A 14,087-nucleotide genomic window follows, 5' to 3' on the forward strand; every position below is an offset into this window, starting at 1 on the left:
CAACAACAAGCCCAACAACAACAAAATCCCCGAAAACTGAAAAAAGTCTACTGATCAGCTTCAGATTTCTTTTTCACAGAAGTCTGGGATGTTTAAACATGATTTTCTGTTCTGTGGCCTCTCACCTAAAGTGAACTAATGTCTTGAGACAATTACTGAACATTTTTCTCATCAGTCAGCTAAAGCAAATATTCATCGATTAGGCAGGTTACTATATCAAAACACTGAGATCTGAGAATCATACAGTGCAAAAGCAGATGCAAAAGTGAATGTGTGAATACAGACACAACTTTCTCTCAAGAGCTGCAAGTCTACTTCTCTCTTCTTTAGTGGGTATAGTTTTTGCCCACAATGCAGTTTGTCTGCAGAAATTTAATCATGTCCTACTGCTTACACCTTTATCAGAAAACTGATAAAATGTGTGCTCACACTGAACATTAGCAAGAAATTTTTCAAATGTCCTTCATTTTCTTTTCCTTTCTCTTCTCTCCCTCCCTAGCTTTACTGTCGCTCCCTGACAAACTGATACAAAGCTGATGAGAATTTGGATTTGATTTGAAAGCATCTTTTGTTCAAAGACTAATTTTAACCTTGTGATAAAGATTGCTTTTTGTATTCTGTTGAATGTGATATCTAGTAATTGTTTGTCAAGGCAAAGTGCTGTAGGACATAATACATTTTTAAAATGATCTTTTGTAATTACAGTACAAATGTCTTTACATTCTAATATCTAGAAAACAAGCAAATATGTAAAAAATAATAAAAAAATTTAAATGTTTTAAAGCATTATGGGTTTGTATTATGATTTTTTTTTAAAGAAACTGTTCATGCAAATTGTAAACAGAGTGAAACTTCATTTTCTTGTAAGATACATAACTCAACTAGAAAAATATGTATTTGTACATTTGACATAAACTTTATAGCTACTCTTCCAGTTTTCTGTATTTTTACTTGTAATTTATATTGCTTTTGACCTGTATTTTTATCTCCTGATTTATTACTAAAGGGAGCTTTAGATTATTTAGTTTAGTTTAGTTTGACTAGGACTTCTAGTCAAACCATCGTGTATGAATTAAGAAAGATTGGAGGACTGCTGTTGTTTTAAGCAAGGGCAACAGACCGTTTTTGCTTGACTTGCAATGGGGATAGGATCATCCCTAGATTATTCCAAGGTAAAGAGAGTAAATTTTTTTTTTTTTTAAATATGCTAATCTAGTAAGGTTATCTAAAGAGTTTGGGATTTTGCTGTCTTAATCATAAGTTATCAGTAGTGATGGCCCACTGTCTGAAAATTGCATTAGTAGAAGTGGTGTGCTGAGCAAGCAGAATGATAAACGCTTAGGTAAATTAAGTTCGATGTCTGTAAATTTTGAAATTCCTGATGCGCTCTCATGCTTAAATCTTAAAACACTAATGAGACAGTATAGAAAAGCATCAAATATATGGTAACTAAACCTCTAACTTATCATTTGTCTTTCACATAATATGAGTGCTTCAGCAGTTTTTCTCCAAAATCCTGATGCATTGCTTTTTCCCTTATGGGGCTGCAGTCTTCTGTGCTAACTTATTGATTTGGAAAGCTAGCTTGTTTGCTGGAGCTGTAGTGCTAAATTCCTCTAATAAACACAAATGGGATAGTTTGATGTTGCAAAAATGTTTGAGGTAACAGTCTATTTTTTTTTTTTTTTTCTTAATAGTTTGCATAACTCAGCTTATTCAATCTGGAAATGGAGTAGAATGTTAAGGAAGGTTTACAAGCAAGCACTGCACTCCAGACTTTCTGGATATAAGATACGTACAGATCTGGGTACTTTCATCTTTGACAACACAGGACAAACACCTGTCAAAAGACAGATAAGAATATTTTTTAAAGTGCTCTTTTCCCCTCTATAGCATACTAGATCTCATACATAGAAGACGAAGTAGTGTAATTTATAAGTAACAGCAAGGATCTTTTTCATGATCTGTTCTGTACTAGTGGAGAGATCAGAACACTTAGGCTTTAAATCGTCAATATGAACAATCCTGGAAGGCAGAGGAAATAATAGATTTTTAAATTCACTTCTTATTCTGGTGAGAGAACTTGAAAAATAATTATTTTACATAATTTTTTCATTATATGCTCTCTGTCTTCAAGAGAAGGAAAGCAATGAAGAGGAAAGAGAGGGCTAGGTCTAGACTTCATTCACAAAAGCAATGAAAAACAGGAGGTGTCTTTATGGTACTAAATTTCTCATATCTGGTGCTGGGGAGATTAGAGCAGTTTCTGCGTGATAGGATGTTCTGAGATAAGTTTTTCTGTCAAGGTAGTTTCAGTTTTTTGAAAATGCTCCTGCATTCACTGAGGAAAAGAGAAGGACAGAGCGAGGAAATGACTTTGCTGAGGTTTTGTACTCATATGAGTCTGGCCTATCAAATGCTAAACACAAATGTTACGAATTCAACAGGCAGCATTGTGTGCAACGCGACAGTGGTTTGTGCACTGCAAGGTGCCAGTGGCTACCTCAGACCTCCTTGGGCAGAAATCCTAAGCCAATTTACCTGTCTTGCTCCGTGAACCAGTAAGCCTCGTTACATGTTGTAAAAATCCTACTCTAGCAGATAAGGTTTTCATGGAAAGTAATAATTAATCTGCATGGTTGTACGCAATGCAATGGTTTTGTGTTTGTAGAGGTCCCTGCTGTGGATTTAGCTTCCTGTTAAAAGGAGACTGACAAGCTCAGTTGGAAAAAAAACCTGAGCTTGGGGAAATTCAGGAGAGCAAGTCAATGCTTTGGGCCTCAGAAAAGGAACCCTACAGAGATGTCACATGTCTCAGCTCTGATGAAGGAGAGGAGGTGAGGAACAACTCAGAAAGGGTGTATAGGAACAGTGCTGTGTGAAGTGGTATTGGTGCTTCAGGTTTCTCTTGCCTTTTGTGGCTGATTAAAACTCCAGAAGGGGTGATATGAGAGACAGTCTGGCTACACAGCTGAGTCACAGAGGAGGCAAATTATCACAAGACTTTGAGTGAGAGTTGTCAGGGAATTACAAGAACATGAGTCTGTGATGCTGTTCATATCTATGAGGGTGTGCAAGCAGCAGTGAGCCAGATTTCCAGAGTTCTTTTAATTGCTGCAATATTAGGCAGAAAAGGGTGATGTCTCCTTCTCCTCCACATTTTTATATAGGTGAAATTGTACATCAAATTCTACTGTAATTAGTGGAAACTGTAGGGAAAACTTAATCTTGATGCTTGATTAAAGCATTTAGAAAATATGATCTAAAAACATTTCACACATACTAGATTATTAAATCTTTACAGCCTTTTCAATACAGCTTTGAAAATCTGGGGAAAAAACGTACATCATAATTTACTTAAATGTCTGCATTTTTCAGCTACTATATTTTGTTGTTCAAGTAAAGAAGGTGGTATATTGAATATACAAAAGTAGAAACTTACATTTGGGCTTTTTTTTCTACATTGCAGTTTACTGTCTACTAACTTCAAATATGCTGGTTTGAGATACTTGACTAAAATTACATTAATAAGGTATTTATTTACATCTCTTTGTCATTAAGAGGCCAGTGTGGCTGCCATGGTGCCATTTAGTAAGTAGTAACCCCAGGAATGTACAGATGTATACTCCACTTGGCAAGTATAATGCCCTCTCTTCCTAGAAGAAAGTCAAATAAATTAACTTTGTTAGTAGCAGTAATCTGCACATTGTGTTAAATCTTTTTCTTATATTAATGAAAAGAAACTGATAGTGATCATTAATTCCTATCTGCTTTCAAAAGTTAAGGATGAGAAAAGCTTAATTTGAAGTATACAGTGACTTTCATTGACTTTGGAGACCAACACTGCAAGGCAAGTTCTCTGTGTATTGTAGAAGCCTCTCAGAGTAAAAAAAACACATGTTAACACTTGGAATAGTGTGATTAGATGTATTTTAAAAGCCAAAAATCTCATTCAATACCTTAATTGTGCTGCAAATATTTACATTGCAGAACACCTGTACTTCAGGAGCGAATACTTGTACAACTGCTTAACGTATTAATTAAAGGTACAATTAATTAATTTCATTTCCCTATCCAATATATAAATGTATATGTGTTGTCTTAAGCAACCTTATTATTTCAAGTGTTCATTAAAATACCAATAGCTGTAATATTTTGGAAAAAATGGGAAGAAAAAAATGTTTCAGACTCTGCAAATCAGTAGAAACACGTCAGAGCTTTGATATGAAAAACCATACTGATTTATCCTTTTGGTTCTTTTTATTATATTTGCCTAATATAACTACATTAATTGTATAGGCATGAGGTTGTGGTGTATCTCTTGGGAGACTGTTTTTATATATTCCTGCAACTGACCTCTTTACACATTTTTCTCCAAGCCATTTTTTATATATATTTTTTTAGTTTCTAGGAAACGTGATTATGAAATAGAAAGTGAACTCAGTTAATGAAGAACTGCCTTCTTGGTTCCCCTAAACAATAACACTGAGTGAGAGGTGAATGGCTTGATTCGTTTCTACAGGTCATTAACTTCCATGCCTACAGATGACAACATTAATATTCACAATGTGAATTATTTCTCTACTGATTAGTGTAGGAGAAATACACAATTAATATACTTATTGCATGATCTAACACTGTGCTGGGCGCCCTTCTGGATCCCTTAAAACTCAAAATGTCCCTTCTGCCCAAACATAAAAGCACCTCCCAGTTTAAACAACATGGTTTTGTTTCTAGAATACAAAAATCTGTAGCAATTATTAACTGCGAAAATGGACAGTACGAAGCAAACCAAGTTTTAGAATGACTGGTAAGTCATGGGCTGACGTATTGATTTGCACCTTAATTTAAATATAACTGACTAAAATCTGCTGAGTGTTTGGGCTTTACCTTACTCCCAGCCCATTAGACCTAAGTAGTTTAGAATTCAATGATCTGATTGCAGAGTTCAGAATTTATTAAAGCAAATGGGGCCTGATCAATGGCTTGGGTTTGGTTTGGTTTTGGTTTGGTTTTACTGTGTTAATTAGTCAACAGGAAGAGAAATATATGTGTAATGCAAAATAACTCAGTCTCAAGTTACTAGAATACCAGAATTGTTCATAAGCAGAAAAGGGGAATCCAAAAGCAGGATATTGGCACTTTTGTCTGTGTAACACCACTTAGGTGATGTCCTAAGCTGGAGATGTTTGAGGGGGTGATATAATTGTTTCTGATCTGCTCTCCTGCAGAAACAAATCATCATTTGAGGCAAAAGAAGTTCAGTAACTGAAATGTTCATGATTCACAATTGGTCCTTGATTCCATTTGTTGTCACTGTTTGCATTTGTTTGCATTAACTCCCCCAAACCAGGTTGTTTTGCCGTTATCTAGTATTGAATACAGTTTCTCTAAACTCCAAGCCTGCATTAATTTGCAAGATTTCCCCACAACAAATTAATTTTCTGTCGGCTATTCTGTTTACCTTCACCAATGTTTTTTTTAGTCATTTTTTTCATAGCTTTGTCTTCTAGTGTGGTGAGAGATAAGCTTTGCTCTTCCCTAGCTGCTCTTCATTATAAGTCTTCTGTCCTTGGTCTTCCAAGTACATGAAAGCTTTGTGCTCTTTTTCCCAATGACCATTTATTGCTTCCATCACGTGGGGAGTTAAGATACTTGATTAGTTTTGGAGTTCGGGGATGTTCTCCTATTTCTGTATGTGGACCTCTACTTTCAACTGCGTGCAGGGACCAGACCACCTCATTAGTCAGGTCATCTCTCAGTAGCAGTCAGCTTTTCTTAGAATAAAACAAATTTTTAGTTTCAAACCCTGAAGTGCTTCCTGTCAGGCTTCTTGCTCCAGTTCCATTGTGGTTCTTTATGCACACAACGATTTTTATTAACAAAAGGGTTGTGTGCATAGCTGGGATAAAAAGACAAGCTGGGGTTGGAATGATTATTTCCAGCACTTGGCCACACGATTCCTACGAAAAGGGCAATCAGCATTCAATTAAACCACCAGGAGATGGTCTGTCACAAACTCCATGGGCTGGAGAACTGTGACTATTTCAGCTGCTCTGGCTTTACCCGCTGTTTTGGAGACGGCAGGAACAATTGTCCAGCCAGCAGAATTTCCTATCTTAGTGAAAGAATCTGTGATATCGTGTAAAATTCACTCCTAAGACCAAAGGACATGAAGTTGGCTAAGCCCAGCCCATAGATACTTTGCCTAACTCTCTCCCTGTTTAGTTTTCACAGCTGTGACAGGAGACAGAAGAGGAATATGATGATAAGGCAAGTTCTGTGTAGGTATTTCACACTCATCTCAAAGAGACAATTTTATTTTCTGTCACTTGTGTGATTTTATTCTGTGCGTACAAAGACAGATTCCTTGAATCATCACATAAGTTACAAATTCCATTTTGTTTCCATGAACCGTGAGTCTCCTCGTGTCTGGGGCTGTCATGTGCTAACAAGAGACAGGAGAGGTGCCAGTGTGTCAGTCATTACAGGCTCTCTCCATCTAGCTTACTCAGGGCTAGGAGAAGCAAATGAGGATCAGGATCTTAAATAAGGACAGCTTTTCCCTCTCAGGAGGAACCAAGACAAAGCAGCTACGTGGTAATGTCTGGATTTCAGAGCCGGGAAGCATTTTTGGAAGCAGAAGCACCTTGGTCAGGAAAGATAGTGATGCACAGACACAGCAAAGTGGCCCTGTGAGCCAGGGGCAGTTGAAGCCACTGGTGTGGGAGGTGCGGAGAAGGTCCCTGGGCACCAAAGGAGATGTCTCAAAATCTCAAGGAAGATTCGAGAGTGAGGAAATGTAGGTGGAGAAATCTTTGTGTGTTTGCCATTTTATGTGGCTCTGTATGTCTCTCACGGTCATTAAAGTGAAGAGTGGCTGCTTTTGAGACAGTTTGTAAAGTATGTGCATTACCTGATTCAACTTTGTGGAATCCTGGAGAGATAAATTATCACTCAGATGTTGGCTATGACTGAGCTCTGGGAAAGCCTGAGTCAAAGCCATGGGGATTTGGCAGCAGTCGCAGGGTCTAAACAGCAGTCTCTGTTCTTAGAAGAGAGAAGAGATTGCCTGGAGACCCAAAGCAGATAGAAAAACTTCAGAGTGTTTTTGCATGGAAGCAGACTGAGTCTTTGTGAGTGTCCCACAAGAGCTATCATCTAGGCTCTAGTATCTCAGGCTTTGAGTTTTTACCTGTAGTAAAATGAGAAAGACTGGAAAAAGAACAAAATATGCACACAGTAAGATAACAAACAGTACCATAGCTGGCTCCAAGCATTGTCTGGCATTCACACGTACACAAGGCAGCCACCAAATGGAAATCATATCATGTGCATCTTATCATAATTTGCACGGAACCCAAGAACCATAATTCCCATGAACAGACAGGCTGTTCCTCATGGTTAGTGCTTTACAGCCATAGCTACATAGCTTCTGACTGATTTGGAGCATGGGAAAAGGAAGCTCATGGTCACTTGGAGCTTGGTCAGGGTAATTCATATGTGTTGGCAAATGACCATGTGCAGCCTGTGCTTGCAGGAGTAAGGTCAGACCGCCAGCATTTAAGTCACTGACTTTGCATGTTTCCTCATGCCGGGCAATGTGATAGCACTGGCCTGCCCGTATGAACAGCTTTCTGGGTTGAAGTCAAAGCACAGGCTCCTCGGGGGCAATTTTAAAGGAATGAAACGCTTAAGAGGAGAATGTGGAACAAACTGATGTAAATGGTTCTTCTGCATAAACTGCAATCTTTGTAATTTGTTTTGGGAGTGAGAGGAGTATACTTTGCTGTTTGGTTTTGGTTTCCATAAATTCAGAAAATGTTCTGAATTGTTTTTTCTGAAAATATAACTGTTGAAATGGAGGTGAAGCTTTTGTGATTAAGGGAAAAGATGATTATAAGAAAATCAGGGATTATTGTGATGTCCATGTTCCAGACTTAGGCCTGGAAATAGAGGAACTGGGGAAATTAATTTGTATTATTTCTGCATATGTAAATGGACAAATAATTACCAGTATAAAATGTTAGTGGATATTTACTGTAAAATAATTAACTAAACTTTATAAGCAAATTAAGATTACCTCAAATTTACATACAATGTGAAGAAAAGTCCCTTTATCCTCTGTAACTGCAGCATTTGGCAGATTCAAGAATAAATAATCTTTTGTGGCAAGGGTATGCCTTATCAAACATATGCAGATCAGTGCTAATTAATGCTAATTAAGGTTTCCTGTCTATCTAGTTGGAAAAACGTCCAAATGTTATGAAATCCAGTTAGTATGCCTATTACCCTAATTGTTTTATATGGGATGGTTCTTAATTAAAATATGTAAATTGACCTTAATTGCTATATACTAATGGAGGCTCATGTTATCTCACTAAAAATGACAAGATGGTGAGGAGGGCTACTTAAACAAATAATTCTGATACATTTGTAAATAAATGACCTTTACTCAAAATTATTTTTAATTGGAAATTGGCAAAAGGAACATTTTGCCATCTATGTTTTTCTTTAGTTTTAAATAATGTCAGAATTTACAGTTCTTTGTTAATATATATACGGTGACATTGCACCTTAATTAAGACTACTGAACAAGTCAACATTTTGTGTGTTTACTGTATGTTTCAAAATTGTTTGCTAACCTCATGTTGACCTTCATAAATGTCATGCTTTACAATGTTGATCTTAATTTCCAGTATTTGGGGAGTTATTTTTTGATTTGGGTCTTAATAGTATCATTTAATTTGTGAAGTCTGAAACACTGGTATATGTTCACTGGTGACTGGACCTCTGACCCTGGCTTTTCTACAGAGAGGCTGATGGGCAGCACCTCTGCACTTCACCTGTTGGTGTAGGACAGGGACTTTGATCAGCTTTTGGCAGGATAGTTCACATGTGGGCTGTTAAATGACTGAGATCTACATGGGTTTTTACACAAAGTCTTCTATGCCCTCTACCTGACAGAAAAGCATTATTTAAATGATGTTTTGTATGGCAGTTTACAGGTGCTTTATGTTGGCCTTTTCTTGATAGTCATCATACCATATCACACACACAGCAAACATTTTTCTGCTCTGATGTAGAGAATCTAATTAGAGAATCTGGTAATTTAGAGAACTAGCCTATAATTGTGTTTTTTACTCATAATAATGGTAAATTTTTAAAACACCTGATCCATTTAAGTTTAGGTCATAGATATCATTCAGATATGCCTCACTTTGCAAAATCAATCAAAAAGGTTTCACTGTTTTGCAGGATATTGTGACCAATGTTTCTCCAAGGATTGTGCGTGGAATTACTTCAGGTCCTATATACGGCCCAGGCCAAGGCTCTTTTCTAAACATTGAACTGATCAGTGAGAAAACAGCAGCTTATTGGTGCAGAAGTATTGCTGAACTGAAGGCTGACTTCCCAAACCATGTAAGTACTGCTCAGTCATAAAGATGCAACATACTTATTTAAAGTCTCCAGTTTACAGATATATGAAAATCATCTATTTAATATTTATTTAAAAGGATGCCAATTGCTTTATTGACATATGAGTATGTTATTAAAAGCTAGAAAACTGCATCCAAATAATCCCTATGATGGAAAGTTCTGTAAAATTGCTGCTACACAGAGAACGTTTGTGATTTTTTTTGTTCAGCTGATGTTTACATTCAAATAGATAATATCAAGGGAAAGAGTTGATCCCAGTGTGGATGCTTATCAGTTTCACTGTTAATAATTTTGTATTTAAGATCATATTTAAAGATGTAATATCTAATAATCATTTTCTTTGTCAATTGAATTTGAGTATAAAAGGAGTCTTTGTGCTTTTCATTCTTAATCCAAATGTGAAAGATAATTCTAGTATTTTTATAGACAATTGGCTGCTTTAGGAGGAAAAAAAAAACCAACAAGACTGACTTAAAGTTAACTTCACTGTAAGGATAGAGTTTTGTTAGAGCCTTCTTGCTTATGGGGAATATCTGTCTAGAAGGTACTAATCAAAGTTGGGAGTAATGATACCGGCTAGTTGGCATAAATGGTTTTTGGTTACTGTTCTAGTGAATAAGAACAATGAGGTGGAAAGTAAAATTCTCCTCGGTCATTATCTTGAATGGATAGAGCTAAACATCCCAGAGTCTGCATATCTTCTGTCTTGGAGTTATTGCCTCCATAGTTTGTCTACAAGCAAAATAAGTGAATGTTTCTGAATATATTAGGGAATGAAGACAATTATATTTTTTTTTCTCAGTTCCTGGAGTATAAATGTACACATCAACAAGTACAAAAATGTTTACACACATTGTATTGATAGTAAAACTGAAGTACTACATGTTTAATATCCTCCTTCACTTAGGGTAGACTGTGTGTTTCTTTGCTGAGGTTCATGTCACTTTATTTACTGTAACTGGGCTTCATAATACTGAAACCAAAAGGTAATATTGTAATTCTCTGATTTAGATTTTCACATCCTGAATATTGCATGCGGACAGACCACTGACCACTTCTGCTGTGGGAATGGTCTCTCGTTGCAGTCTTCACCAAAAATCTATTGAAGCACTTTGTGCTTGAGACCAAACCGTTCTCTTCTGTGAGGAAAAGCACTAGCAACAATTTCAAAGGGAAAAATTGAATTTTCTGAGACCCAGCCTCCTGTGTGGGATGAAGAAGTCCCACTCTTCCATAGTTTCTGGGATGAGCATCTTCTGATCATCCCTCACTGTCTGAGTTATTGCTTTGAGGATGTGATTTCAGCTGCTGCACGTTGGCTGTGGCTGTTGCTGTGGCATTTTTGAGGTTGGTAACACCCGTGTGGGCACAGGGGAAGCAGCACCCAGCAGTAGACCTTGCCTTTGCTGGCAGGGCTTTTTAAAACATGCCTCTGAACTCATCTAAGAACTGTCGTAATTATAATGGTAAATTTGCTGCTGAGAACAGATTTTTATTCACTGAGTAAAAATCTCTTGGTGCTTATTTTGAATATTCTGTATAATTAGAGCTTGCAGATTTTTTTTCCCCCAATTTCTGTTAACTCCTCTAGAAAGGCTTTTTAAATTGGATGTGTTTTATTAAATCAAAAAACAGTTTCTGAGAACTGTTTAGGTGAACTTAATTAACAAGCAAAGAGTGACATATTCGAGTCAAATGAAGGCCAAATAGAGATCAGGACACAAGTGATTACAGTAAAAAAAACTTACCTTACTACAGTAAATTTTAAAAGCAACTAAAAATGTACACATAATTGCTTTTCCTATGCAGTACGTGTAATTTAAGGTAAGATTTATCTTACAGATGAAAAGGATATGACCAAAATAGTTACTTCACTAGAGGAAGATCTGACAACAGCATCCTATGTTGTACTATCAGAAAGAAGCAAACCATAATGCAAAAAGAGCAGCTAAATTCCCCCAACCAAGCCTAGGATTTGAACTGAATTTTACAAGAGCGTGTGCAGAAGAGAATGACCAGTCACAGCTCGGTGGATAATGTCACGTAACTCTGACGTGTTGTCTGTATAGATCAGGAACTTGCATCTCCCTTGTGCTGTCTTCACCCCTGTAGTGGGTGGCCTCATTCTTTGGCTCTGCTGACTCCTGATTCTTGCTTGTACCTCACAATTATCCCTGATGGACAGTCCTTCCCTGCCTTCTCCTCTGTGAGCTTCTACAACCCTTAATCCACTTCAAGGGGACTAGGGCAAAAGCTGCCACCAGCAGAAACTTACTGCAATGCCACTGACAGTGAATTAAATATTTGTAAGGGTCCAAGCAGAGGAGAAAGCAGAAAGTATCAGGATTTTGTACATTTGCTTCTGAAGTAACATCAAAAGCTTTGCTGTTTTGTTTTGGGACTTTTAAAAATTTGAGTTAATTTAATATCACTATTACTGCTGTTTCAGAAAACACACATCACACAAGGAAATTAAATGGTATGCACAGTACAGGCTTAAGGTGACTTTTTTTTTTTTTTTTTAAATCAAGTGATTCTCTGTTAAAATGATTTGCAGTTAAAAATTGGATTGTTTACTTCCAGTATTTCAGTCATCTCAGTGAAGTATTACTTCAGCAACTTGGTTGAGACTGTTTAAAACATGGTATTACTCAGTGCTGTTTATTCTTAAATTTTCAAAGGATGCAGTTTTGAAAATACTGTGTCCACTGCTTTCCTATATAGCAAGAAAACAGCCCTTCAGTCAGAGAGCTGTGAAAGTGAGAAGAAAACTGGTCTGTTTGTATTTGCTGTCTTCTTTATACTTTCCCAGATATTGTAGTTTTACTTCTTTATATTGGCCTGTCTTTGTGATATCCAAATATGTTTACGTGGTTAACTAAGCATTTTTTATGAGAGTTTATTAAGTATTTCTATTTTTCTGTCTTATGGCCACACATAGCATCTGATACCACAGGATTTATCATTCTGCACAATTATTAATCAGGAGAAAATTGATTTTGTATTTTGTTTTTTAGTAGTAGAGACTGAGAACTTGACAGTAAAAAAAAAAAAAAAGATGGAATAATTATTTTCTTAATTTCGTAGTCTTAAATGCAATATTAAAATATCCCTTCTGAATTAGAATAAAGCGGATACCTTATTGGCAAATTTTGCATCACTACTCCCCCAATAAAGGTTGTTCGTAAAGTGCTATATTAATCTAAAACTCAAGAAAAAAGCAAAAGAAAAATATCTATAAGCAATATTTTCAGACTGAAATTTAATTACTATTTGTTTGAAAGGAATGACTACTGAAACCATAACCACAGTCTGGTAGCCTGTTCTCTTTAGTCCCTGCTAGAGAGGGACATTTTGGACCAAGTCAAATATCTCCATATAATACAAATATTATCTCAACATCATAATGAACAATAGAAAACTTTCCCTTTCTAAGGCCTGCTAAGGCTGGTTTGAGATGGCGGAGGGAAGATTTTGGAGGTGGGGAGTGAGCGACTGTCTGGGTGGGCTTTCAACTGCTGCCCTGGGTCAACCCACCACAGATGGGAAATGCATAAAGTTGTCAGTTCATGTTAAAAAGGCCACACCGTAATTTTGGACATGCAACATTTGAAGTGCTTTAGACAGCAGGGCAAAAGAATTAACACTAATGCCACAATGTGGAGATACATGATTATACCATGTATTGATGTCCATTCCAGCCAAAATGTGGCTGACAAAATGACATTTTATGGTATATTCAAGAAATAAGTTTACTTAAGAAATATGAATTTGGCCAAGTAGAAGTCACTTAATAATAAAATCAGGACTGAAAATTGAAAGAAAAAAAAAAGTTCACTTTTACTTTAGCAAAAGTCAACAAATTTTAATCAGTAGAAAGTTATAAGACCTTGGAAGAGAACTTACTGCTGAAATTTTATGCTAACATACTTGACATTAGCTGCAATGTGGCCATGACCTGTGCTGGGAGCTGTGAGCGCAGGTACATCTGTGTGTGCTGGGGAAGCAAGGAGCTGTGTGCACAGTGAAACTGCCCATCCTAAGAATCAGCTTTGGTGCTTGCAAGGGAAGTGGCTATATTGGAGATAACACTTGTTTCATACAAAAAAGCATACAGCCTGCAGCTGTTCCTCATCAAAACCTTTTTCTTACCATAGCTCAGCCTTCTCATTTGAGTGGGTAGGTCACCTACTTACACAGATGTTTATTCTTCCAGTCCTATAAGTGTGCCTATATATTTGCAATACCTAGTAGGTGGCCAAATATTTTAAGGTTGTACATTACCCTGAAGCCTCATTAGTGTTTGCACTGGGGAGACCATGCTTGAGAAGAGCAAGGCTTGAAAATGGTAACACACTTATTTGCAGAGAAGTGTGAACTGAGGGTCCTGTGAAAAGGTGATGGTCATAGTTGCCAGGCAGTCTTTCTTCACCTTCCCAAAACTGTAACTGTTGCCTGTAGATAATTAAAAAGTAAGCAAATTAATGATAAACTAATTTGTGTATTGAGGTTTGAGTCTGAGAACGTGCAGGAGGTCACAGCAGTGCAGATAAAGGGCTTTGAAAGGACACTAATAAACAAAATAGATTGCAGGGGAAATGTCATTCCCTACAGGTCTAATAGAAGTCCTTCACAAACAAGCAGAT

General features: G+C 36.9%; 1 protein-coding gene across 2 annotated transcripts in view; it reads left to right on the forward strand.

Annotated features, from left to right (window-relative positions):
* The window catches only part of DPYD (dihydropyrimidine dehydrogenase), a 346,955-nt gene that overhangs the window by 199,338 nt on the left and 133,530 nt on the right, over positions 1–14,087 (forward strand). For both annotated transcript variants that reach the window (XM_065072591.1, XM_065072592.1), the window contains one exon: positions 9,259–9,423. In XM_065072591.1, the coding sequence (XP_064928663.1) occupies positions 9,259–9,423 (165 nt within the window). The remainder of the gene's footprint in view (positions 1–9,258; positions 9,424–14,087) is intronic.

The sequence above is a fragment of the Columba livia genome, chromosome 8, assembly GCF_036013475.1.
Source record: "Columba livia isolate bColLiv1 breed racing homer chromosome 8, bColLiv1.pat.W.v2, whole genome shotgun sequence".
Lineage (NCBI taxonomy): Eukaryota > Metazoa > Chordata > Aves > Columbiformes > Columbidae > Columba > Columba livia.